Below are 12,014 nucleotides of genomic sequence, written 5' to 3' on the forward strand. Positions count from 1 at the left end.
TTGCTTGTTCTTTGTATACAGTTGTCTGCTTATTCATCCACAATATCATTTCAATTTTCAATTTTCCAGATTTCATAACTTTAATCTTAACATTCATTTAGCTAAACTCCTTTCTACGAATTTGCTCATAAACATCTTAATTTTCACTTACCTTAGAATTTGAGCATTACTCCTTTTGAGTTGATTGGAATCCTCCAATTTTCCTTCAAGCTTGCTGAGAACTCTCTCGCTTTCTAAGTCTTCAAATTGCAACAACACTTTTTCCCTTAGTCGTAAAAAAACTTTTGGCAAACCATTTGCCTTCTTCATCATGTTAATTTATACTTAGGCTTGCATGACGTTCCAACTTAATTAAACACCATCTGGCATACTTATCTTCCAATTGACATCTCTAAGATTGCCATCTAGCTTACTTACCAGTTAATTTGTTGGGTTGTGTATCATAAAACTCACAGTTTGTAAACTTAAATACATTCTATTATCAATAAAGATATTATTCAACATTTCTTCAACAAAGTTGTTATTGAATCTATTAATTGCATTCATAAAGTCTAAATCCAATAAACTAAGATCCATGGCTATTATATGAATACTTGAACTTTATGTAGAGACATAAAGATGGATCAAGTTCAAGTAAATAACCAAAACAGTCTATAGTATATGATTAAGGTTGGGTACCTTATTTTAGTAACACTATTGGATGTGGTCTACTTTGTAGCTAGCGGTTACAAGTTGTTGTAAAGATACTATAAACGAAATGATCCAGATTCATTCATGTATTGACATGAGAAGTAGGGTCGTCCTATGCAATGAGTTTCTATAAGATCGGACTAAGAAATAAGTCACTCTTACTTTATAACGTTGTTTACTGTTTAAGACTGTCTATTTCACTTAGATGACCTAGGTAACTTGCTCTTAATCCTGAGCTAACTATGAACTCCGATTTATTTGGGATTATCCTTATATTTGCATGGGTGAGGGTTGGCTCAACAGCGCCGACTTAATAAGCCTCCCATTTCAGGGGTAAGACCGGGTAGATAGTTGGGGACATAGGGTGTAAGATGGAATTCACACTTACCCATTTTAGGGATAGGAGAAAAGTTATTCTCTTAAGTACTGTATCCAAGTTTTGAACAAGGGCCCCCACCCTCTCACTGACCTGAGAAGGATTCAGTTTAATGATTAGATCAAAAACCAATTGTTCATTAGAGAATCAGTTAGAATTTAAGGAACAAGACGTAATATCGGGGGTAAAATAGCATATTGACCCAACCATTATTACGAACAACCTGTGAAGGGTCGACTTACTGGTTATGGTTAAATCATGTGGACACAATATATCTATAGTGAGGAGAGTGCAACTATCGAGCTATAGTGGTGTGATTTGATAGTTAACGAATACTGATTAATTTTTCTGAAGAGTTTTAACCAATTAATCTTAAATCGTTGGAGTTCATGATCTGTAGGTCCATCGGGTCCCTCTACTAGTTGTAAAACATGAACACCTTGAATTATTAAATTGAGTAAATTTGGAATGATATCAATTTGAATTGTTCAAATTGAGTTTCAATTTGAAAATGTTTAAATTGAAATTAGGGTTTTGAGTTTGAATAAATTCAAAATCAAATTAGGGTTGTTTAATTATATTCCATATAATTAATGTTTAATTTATTGAAATTAAACGAAATTGGAGAATTTATAATGTTTAAATATTGATTTAGATATTAATTACATGAATAAGATTCATGTTGGAAATTAGATGTGTGATTAATTTGATATTTGATATTAAATTAATTAATTAAATAAATATGTTTAATTAATTAAAAATAAAATTAATTTCAATTTTAAAATTCAATTTGGGAAATTGAATATTGAAATTTTGAATTTGATTAATTAGAAATTAATCAAATTTAATTTAATTAATTTGGAACTAATTAGATTTTTGGAAATTAAGGAATTAATTTGAGAAAAATTAGAAATTTAAGAAAGTGGGTTTTTCTCACTTTTCTCAAGCTTGAAGTGTGTTCCTCATGTAATCACACAATTCTCACCTTCCAATTGATAGCAGCTGTTGGCCAATTTCATTATGGAAATGGTTGCATGCTGCTAGTGAACAAAAACTCTCTGAATTGAAAAAGAGATAAGTTGGCTGAAGCTGGAGATTTTTTTTTCCGGAACTTTTTCTTTTTCCTCTTCAAACTCACCAATTTCCTTCATAAAATTCACTCAAATCTGAGTTCTACCACTCAAATTCAAGGATGAGAATAGTAGAGTTCACGGTCGATTTGGAGTTGAATTGGAGTGAAGAGCAACTTGGAATTGAAGAATTCATCAAGAGGTATGTAATATGAAACCCACTTGTAATTTTTTGAAAATGCATGCTTTAGAACTAAAATTAAATGTAATTAGAGTGCTTATTGATTTTGTTTGCTTCCGTTGCATGCTTGTGTATTCCATCATATTAAGTTCAATTCCTCAGCTTAACTTCACTACATGGCCTTGCGGCCACTTCAGCCTTTTCCTGATCAGCGCATACTTCTACCCATCGTTATATCCTCCCCCACCTCGCTTATCAACCTAGCTCTCAACATTGGCATACGAGGTTGGTAGCAAACTTCCCTCACACCACATTGTTGTATTTAGCTATAACGTCCTCTTCCTAGACCTCTAGCCGCATGGCGCCTCATAGCTCCGACGCGTGGGGTCCTCTACTTTCTCTAAGTTTTTAACTTATTTCCACCTCACCCGAGAGCTCAACATTCCATATTTAACATATTTTTCCTGCCTCTTTTCCAGCTTGCCATTGTTTAAACTCCCAAACTTTCTATGCTTCGACTGCTTTTACAACCTGAGAGCATATACTCCTAACACTTAAGAAGATTTTCCTTCTCTTAAACATTAACAACACATCTTTCATTAAATATACTTAGCTTACTCTTGCATTAATGTTAATACACATCTTTAACACACAATTAAAGGAACTTAAACTTAATTAACTGATAAAACAAGTTTAAGGATTTGCATGAAGACCTCTATTAGAGTATGCAGGGAATAACTACACCATGTGACGACCCTAAGGGCGAGTTTGCACTCCTCCACGCAACAAGGACGTTGTGAAATCGAGTGGGGGAGAGTGTCACATATCAATGATCTGACATGCATGGCGAGATACGAGTGGGCTGACTAGTCCCAAGGTATGCTCACTGGGGCATCGAGATAGCGAACAAGCGGTGCTATAGGCATATGCCTATTCCTGAGTGTCTATGATGGACGAACATATAGCCTTAGCACCACACTGGTCGGGAGCTATTTCCACTCCCTTGATGAGCTCATGGGAGGGCGAAACCAATCTAACTTGAGGGTATTATAGAAGGCTTACCTCGACTTGGGACAATCGAGGTGTCACACGGGAGGCTGCATGCGCAAGAGCTCTAACCGCGTGACAGTATGCTTAGTTATTCCATTAAATTTACCAACAAAGTTTAACAACAAGTGAATTTCAACGAAAAAAAAATAAATTGAGTTTTTTCCTTTTTAATCTCAATTTACCATGTCATGGCCATTTTTTTTCTTTAAACATCATATTAATATATTTTTTAGGAAATTGTCAGAAATAACACGTTTAAGTTTTCACCTTACAAAATTAGTATGTTTTTTGAAAACTCATAAAAATAGTTTTTCTTGGTTCATCTTGGGCGATATTTCCCAAATATAAAATCTTGCAAATCTTTCTTTCAATTTATATTTACACGAATTTCTAAATTGATTTTCTGATTATCTAAATAATTTACCAATTATATTTTCAAATTCCTCTAAATTATGTAATATTTCATAGTTTGATTTTTTAATTTTGGAAAAATTTGGGAAGATTACATAACATTTCGATTCTTTTAAATATCAGTGTGTAATTTGGCTAAATGTAGCAAGACAAGGTCCAAAACAATCAATAAGTTAGAATTTTTTTTTAACTAAATCTCGGTATCGATCTCGCCTGAGATAGATCAAGAAAACCTATGTGAATGAATTTAAAAAAAAACGTGTAAGGTGAAAATTTCTAATAATTTTCCTATATTTTTTTACATGTAAATAATGGTCAACTAACTTCAAGACGTAAATGATTTAAGAACTATTTTCGAAAGTGTCTCTTATATAACTTCTTAAACCAAATAAGTACCAACAGATTGTATTTTTTCTTTAATATTGTCTAACTTTTATTAGTATAATAATTACAAGAAAAAATGAGCGACTAACTTTGAAGAAGTGAATGCTAATTAAGATTAAGCTAAACTGTTTGATAATTTAACAAAGAAAAAAAAAGGATAATAGGGATTAGAAAGGGAGCGACGGGTAGGGTGTAGAGCATAGCAGTGGTCAAACGTTGAAACACCTTACACACGCAACGCAAACCCTTCCCAGTCCCGACTTTCATTATTTTAATTATTATAATATTTTATTTTTTCTCAAGCAGTGGAATGCAAAGTTCCGATTCCGATCTTATCTTTGTTCGATTTCAGTAAGTATCAATTTCCATCTAATTCCCCAATAGCTTCCCCTTCTTACAATCTAGGTCTTCATTTTGACAGCCTGTTGCTATGGCCGCCGGTGTTCAAGTTCGATCGGGATCATTTTCATCTCAGTATCGAGTAAGCCAAGTCATCTGTTATGATTACGTTTAGAAATTGATAGATTATCGTTTCCATTACTTGTACTGAGAATTAGATTGGTTCAAGCGGTTGATGGCTGGCCGCGTTAATTAGTTTGTCCTGTTTGTTTGTTGACGATCGATTTCCGATACAATTTGGAATTTCTGGGGATTTTGAGTGAGCATTGTTGTTTTAGTAAAACCCCAGATTGCAGATTCATTTGTACTTTACATGTGAGAATTTTGTTTTAGTAGGTAACTTTTCTTTTTTAGATTTCTGTTTCAGATCCGGTTTTTTGTTGGCAATTTGTATTGAATTACTTTCGTCATTTTGATTGAAAACCCGTTTTTTATTGGTTTTCTGGTTCTTAATAACTGCTGCAGATAGTACAGATGATGGGCACTAGGCGGCTTTAAGATTTAAATCCTGTTATTGGGTGTGTATTCATGGTTTTGGGTGCTGGAATTTCATGCTCTGTGTAAATTTCTGGAAGTAATTGGTTCATCTTGTGCTTCCTATTTTGGGGATGGAGCATCTTCCTGTTGAAGTGATTGGTAACATACTTTCCCAGCTCAGAGGTGCTCGAGATGCAGTGATCGCTTCGGTAACTTGCAAGAAATGGAGAGAGGCTTGGCGCAATCACCTCCACACCCTCTCTTTTGATTCTCGTGATTGGCCTGTCTATCATGAACTCTCAACCAGCAGATTGGAAATTCTTATAACTCAAACGATATTTCAGACAACTGCGCTGCAACATTTGGCAATTTCAATGGATGAAGTTGATGAATTCTCTGCTGCACCCGTGATGGCTTGGCTCATGTATACTAGGGATACTTTGCGCCAACTTCACTATCATGTGAAGACAACCCCGATCTTCAATATTATTGAGAAATGTGGTCGACAGAAGCTTGAAGTGCTGGCATTGGCTTATAATTCTATAACAGGTGTAGAACCCAGTTATCAGAAGTTCCCTTGCTTAAAATCACTTTCACTGAATCATGTCAGTGTCTCTACATTGGATTTGAGCCTTCTTCTGACCACTTGTCCTAAACTTGAGAAATTGGCTCTGATCAGTCCTGATATTGCAATGTCTGATATGGAAGTTAGCAGTTCCTCATTGAAAGATATATATGTTGAAGCAATCAGTTTGGACAAGTTTATATTGGAGGCTGATACCCTTGAAGTAATGCATTTAAAAGATTGTACTCTTGAGCTGTTTGAAGTGGTTAGCAAGGGAGCCTTGAGAGTTCTAAGGATTGATGATGTAAGTGTTATCCATCTTGATATTGGTGAGAACATGGAAAATCTTGAGGTTGTAGATGTCTGCAACTTTACAATTATGTGGCCAAAATTCTACCACATGATCTCAAAATCATCAAAGTTAAGGAAGCTTCGGCTTTGGGGTGTGGTATTTGATGACGATGATGAGGTAGTGGATTTAGAGACTATTTGTATGTGTTTTCCTAGGTTAAGCCATCTATCTCTATGTTATGATTTGAAAGATGGAATCCTTCAGCATAGCTTGCAGGGGTCATCTAATTTGTTGAATGTGGTAGTGCTTGAACTTGGATGGAGTGTAGTTAGTGAATTTTTCTCTGAATGGATGGGAAAACTTCTAGGAAGGTGCCCCAATTTGAAAAAGTTGATCATATGTGGGGTTGTTTCTGAGGTCAAAACCCATGATGAATGCCAAACTTTAGCGAACTTCACCTTTTCCGTTGTCCAATTGATGAGAAAGTATATGCACGTGGAGGTTCAGTTTGAATATGAATAGAAAGTTCATGGAGATCGCCAAGTCCATTCGAGATTTATGAGATTATAATCCACCCCATAAGGATCCTGAGATCCTACTTGTTCCACAGTCATAATTCTGAAATCATTTGTCTTTCTTTACAACCATTCATTACTTTGAGCAATTGTCAATTGCAATCCTTGTTGACATATGACGAAACTTTTCTTTTCATTTTCCACAGGTTCATTTCTAGAGACTTGCTAGGATTCTGTATCTATCTTCTCTGATTTTGTATATTTTTCCAAGTCCCCTGAACTCTTTTTTCTTTTCCATATATACTTCAAGCAAATAGCATTTATAAATCACGTGCTTTTCATTTATACAGATTCCATGTCAGGAAACATTTAGTTATTTGTTTATATAACCCTTCTTCGGCTGTTGTATTTGAGCATGCATGTTGTCTGTGAGGGTATTTTCTATCAAAACTGAGGCAGGAGCATTGTCAAGGAACTCAAATCTTCCAAGATACAAGGTTACATATTGATAAATCTATCCTCTGATATGTTAGGAGCGTTGGCATAGAAGCTTTGCACGTTTTTTTTTGTTTTTTTCGTCTTTCTTTCTCGTTAAATGATAATACCATCAAAACATTTGTTTTTTTTGGATTATTGTTTTGACATAGTTTATGATTTTACTGCTGTCTCTTGAGTTTTACAGCTACTCTTATTTCTTGCATTATATGTATAGCTAGGAAGTGTGGAATCAAAATCTCTTATTTACGAAAGAGAACACATTTAGTAAGTAGCCAGCTTGTACTATTTGCCAGTGAGATGATTCCCATGGCCAGCTTTTGTTTCAATTTTGGTATATATATTGACTGTTTGTATCTTAGGGCCACAAGGGCACAGGGCAGCCAAGTTTGTTTCTTTACAAAATTGATTACTACCCACAGCTTTTAGTTGTTTTGCAGTTCGGGAATGTTAAAAAATACATCCCAAATCCCCAATAATATGTCATTCTGTTTCTTGGTGTTTAGCTCATTTAAGTCATTTGTATTGTATTGTGATAGACTCCTATTAGACTAGTGTGTTCACAGAAGCGCGTGAGGAAGGAAATGAGGAAGGAAACGGGGGGTGAGAATTTGTATGGTTAGTGTGTGGCCAAAGTAATTGTTTGTTAGATAGGGCCGGCCACTGGGCATTTTGGCATGTCGTTTTGAGTATTCTCTATGATGAGAATTGGGAGAGGTAGAAAGCTCTTAATCTTCTTTCTTGTGATCCATTTTGTAAATGAAATTGTTGGCAAGATCTATCATATTGCTTAGTATTGAGGTTGCTGTTTGTTATTTGGTTCTTAAATCATGTTAGCTTTTCGTTACTTTATAGTTAATAATTAATTTGCAAGTTTGGTGTATGCCAATTGCCAACTATATTGTGAGGTGGTAGTCTCTTTCATTTTCGGTTGCTTTTGGGGTTAATATTTTTCAATAAATTATATCACGTTTGAGATGGGAATGTAGAGTCTTGTAGTGATTTTCTAAGTGCTTGCAAAAGTATTTCTAAGTGAAAATGAAGTGTTTTTAGTAGCAACAAAGTTAATCCAAACCTCATACCTAAATGGATGAGCTAGGCTCAAATTCACACTCTTTTGCACTGTGTTTGTAAATGAATAATTGTTGTTGTTTCTCTCTCTCCTTAATACATTGTTCGAGAAAGGCTTAATTTCTTTTAAGTGTGCTATAGTATAAATTTTTAGTCTCTCTATTTCAAAGTGAGCATATCTTATTTGACATAAAATGTATACTATTGACATAAAAAGATAGAGAGCTGAATTTTCCACCTAATGTTGAATTCAAAAAGAAGGAAATGAAATCTTTGTCCTATTCTATTTGAAGACAATTTTCAATGGAAAGAAAAAAAGAGGATGGAGTGACGAAGAAAAGGTTGTAGATGCTCGTAGTTTATCTTAATCAAAATGGTTATTTAAAATACAGTAAGATTTCAAAGTATCTTTTCAATCTTTCCTTTTTAGAAAGGAAAAAAAAAAGATTAATTAGATAGATAAGAATTATTATGACCTAAATTTTGAGAGTTAGTAGATAACACAAGAAGCAAATGAGAAAGAAGTTGAGTTTATTATTTATTTATTTTTTGTATGCTCATTTTGACTAATATTTTAGTGTTATCATTTTTAATGATGGGTCATGTTTTTTATATATTAATTTTTAGAATATTATGTTATAAATTTACTAGCAAGGATTTGAACTTTACCAAATCATCTGTAATCTTTCTTTATCGTCACGTGTACATAATGTGTGTGTATGTAGTATGCATCAAAATACGTCACATGTCCAAATAATTTTGATAATTGTGTATATATATGAATTATGATAAGTAGTTATAGAGGGAAAAATCAAAAGAATGCGAGTAATAATAACCCCACATTCACAAATGGCAAAACATTTAATCATTCTTGCACCATCCTTCTTCCTTAAGCCTCAAGTAAAAATATATAGTGGTTGGCAGCTCAATTTGTGAGCAATCAAGCATGCACCACCCACATCATTCCATGAGATACAATCATGGCATATTGGCCATTTCACAAGTATCATGAATACAATAAACTTTTCTATATGAACTAATCAAATAATTAAACACAAATATCACCTTATTTCTCATCTTTCACCTGAAATCGAGATTTCCAATGTGTTTGTACGCGCGTGTGGATACTTATTTTATTTTTAAAAAATCTTTAATTAGAAATGGAGTGAAAAGAAAAAATTGGGGACAAGAAAATTAGGTTACGTTTGGTATTACTGTATCAAAAAACCATTTAAAAACAATCTTAACCGTTTTTTGTATTTGGTAAAACAGATTTAATTAAATTTGTTAAAATCATTTTTAAAAAATAGATAATTTTACGTTGACTTTAAAAGTGGTATCTTTCTAACTTTTGAATTCTCCTAAAATCATATAAAATTTTTAATTAATATTTAATTTTCAATTTTATACTTTAAAAAGAAGATTTATTTTATATATTTATCTATTTCTCACCTAATTAAGTCTATATTTTTCATGAGTTAATTGCATCTTTTTTTTTAAGTATAACATATTCATTTTTTAAAATAAAACTATTTTCCTTAATATTTGAGAATTAATCTATAACAAACAAAATTTATCATATTAAATAATTATTTAAATTTTTATTACAATTTTTTTTCTAAAAAAATTGATTATAAATCTATTTTAGTTATCATATCTAAAATAATATGTTTTTATATTTATTTACCAAATACACTACCTACTTCAAATTTAAGCTGAAATTACCAAACATTATTTTATTTATTTTTATAGCTGATTTTTTTTAAAAAGTACAACTACGAATGATTATTTTAAAAACTACAATAATTTCAATGAAGCCTAAAGAAATCAAAGATGGGTGTGGGTGAGATATTTAAAAAGTTCTTAAGGTGGGTGATAAAAACATTATCGTAATGCAAGGGTAATAACGTAAGGATGTATAACAATGATTTGGGCTTATAAACTTTAAATTTAGGCCTTTCTAATTTTAATATGTGATGATTTAATTTCAATATATAATAATCTAAAATTTATAATAATTTAATCTATTAGTATTTTCGTTTGGATCCTACTATACTAAAATGTGGAGATTTAAGTTTTGATCTCAAATTGAAAAGGTATATGTCAATTATGGCGGAGTGATGCTCAAGTTGACCTTTCAAAAATTTATTCTTTATATTTTTTAACATTTAGTCCATATACTTTCAATAGATTTCAAATTTAATTTTTATATTTTCAATAAATCTTAAAATAAATATTTAAATTAACATTTTAAATAAGTTAACATATTTATTATTCATTACCTATTTTTTTTTATAAATATTGATATCGATATTTTATTCAAATATAAAAATCCATCCATCTCAGTTAGACATTTATACAAATTGTAGCTTTGATCAAGCTATCTAAAAGAAAAAAAAATGTTAGATGATATAATTAAAATTGTCTTTAAAATTTTTTGGATCAATTCGTGATTGAAGACGTTCTTTAATTGTATATAAACCCATCAACCACCCCAAGATTATTGGAATCATCAAACAACACAAACAATTTGATCACTCACAAAGTTCAAATCGAAATGTCTCTCAAAATCCTCATACCCATTTTAATTCTCACAATCGCCATGGCCTCCGATCCCGACCCACTTCAAGATTTCTGCATCCCAATTTCAAACCCAAAATCCCCAAATAAATTATGCAAGAACTCAACCGCCGTCACCGCCAATGACTTCATCTTCTCCGGCGGAAAATCCTGCGGATCCTTCTCGGAAAGTGGGTTCGCAACCGTATCGGCAAACCCAAGTAATTTCCCGGGATTGAACACGCTGGGAATGTCGTTCGTACGCGCCGATTTCAAAGAAGGGGCAATAAATCCGCCGCACGTGCACCCACGGGGGGCGGAAATGGTGTACGTGGTTCAGGGGAGGGTTTACGTCGGTTTTGTTGACTCGGCGAACCGGGTTTACGCGAAGGTAATTGAAGAAGGGGAAGTGATGGTGATTCCGAGAGGGCTGGTTCATTTTCAGATGAACGTGGGGAAGAGAAAAGCGACGGTTTTTGGGTGTTTTAATAGTCAGAATCCGGGGACTCAGAAAATGGCGGCGGCCATTTTTGGGTCCGGGATTAAAGAAGAGCTTTTGGAGAAGGCTTTTGGGTTGAGTTCTAAGGAGATTAGGAGGATGAAGAGAATGTTTGAATCTTGAGAATTCTCTTTCATCTTTTTTTTTTCCTTATTCTTAAATTTTAAATTTTTATTGTTTGGGTGTTGTTTTGTAATTTAATGAGGAAGACATTGAATTTTTTTCCGTGGTTTAAATCTTATTTTGGTTCTTAAAGTTTGAATCTTGTTTTATTTTGATCTTTAAACTTTCAAAAACATCTGTTTTAGTTCCTGAACTTAGAAAAATTGATTATTTTGGTCTCTATTATTAAGATTATGTTAACTCATTAAGATGGAATCGGTTTAAAAATGAAATTACAACTAGCATCGATTTAGCAAGATAAATCTGAAGTAAAATATCATAATAAACGTGTCAAAATATTGAACGACCAAAATCTTGGATGTAAAATAACTTGAGATTTCCTATAGAAAATCACTTTTCTACCTAATTCAAAATTGAAACCCTAAATTTTTTAGCATGACTTATTTGACAACCTAGTCATGCAAAAATACAAGTATCTCACCAATATGTTTAAGAGTTAACAAAATCTTGATATAGTAGGATCAAAATAAGTACTTCTTAAAAGTTTAGGGATTAAAATGAACGTTTTTGAAAAATTAGGACCAAAATAGAATGAGATTCAAAATTCATGGATCAAAATAAGATTTAAACCTTTACCTCCCTTATTTTTTTGGTGAATTAAGTGTTGTGAATATTGGGAGTGCATTAGTGTGTAATATTGCTAGGTTTAAAATATCATTCTCGATAAACATATTGAGGTTTTAATTTTACAGAAATATCGATAAAATGTCGATATCAAATCCATGAAAATATTGAAATATCAACATGTCGATAAAAATTCAATACTCTGTTGCAATATCATCAAAGGTACTAATTAG

General features: G+C 32.7%; 2 protein-coding genes across 3 annotated transcripts; both read left to right on the forward strand.

Annotated features, from left to right (window-relative positions):
* Positions 1 to 4,279: 4,279 nt before the first annotated feature.
* Positions 4,280 to 6,755, forward strand: LOC120074106 (F-box/RNI-like superfamily protein). 2 transcript variants are annotated; one of them, XM_039027117.2, is made up of 3 exons: positions 4,280 to 4,513; positions 4,584 to 4,643; positions 5,027 to 6,755. In XM_039027117.2, exon 3 carries the CDS (start codon positions 5,170 to 5,172, stop codon positions 6,415 to 6,417), a length of 1,248 nt encoding a protein of 415 aa, XP_038883045.1. In that variant the 5' UTR covers positions 4,280 to 4,513; positions 4,584 to 4,643; positions 5,027 to 5,169; the 3' UTR covers positions 6,418 to 6,755. The 2 variants fall into 2 exon arrangements, with proteins under 2 accessions (XP_038883045.1, XP_090168253.1); XM_090312127.1 differs by having other exon boundaries at positions 4,346 to 4,643.
* Positions 6,756 to 10,414: 3,659 nt separating this feature from the next.
* On the forward strand, positions 10,415 to 11,289 carry LOC120074326 (RmlC-like cupins superfamily protein). Its single transcript, XM_039027415.2, has one exon. The coding sequence runs from the start codon at positions 10,534 to 10,536 to the stop codon at positions 11,155 to 11,157; it is 624 nt and encodes a 207-aa protein (XP_038883343.1). The 5' UTR covers positions 10,415 to 10,533; the 3' UTR covers positions 11,158 to 11,289.
* The last annotated feature ends 725 nt before the right edge of the window (positions 11,290 to 12,014 follow it).

This window comes from Benincasa hispida, chromosome 3, assembly GCF_027475165.1.
Source record: "Benincasa hispida cultivar pf3 chromosome 3, pf3_genome.v1.1, whole genome shotgun sequence".
NCBI classification, from domain to species: Eukaryota; Viridiplantae; Streptophyta; class Magnoliopsida; order Cucurbitales; family Cucurbitaceae; genus Benincasa; species Benincasa hispida.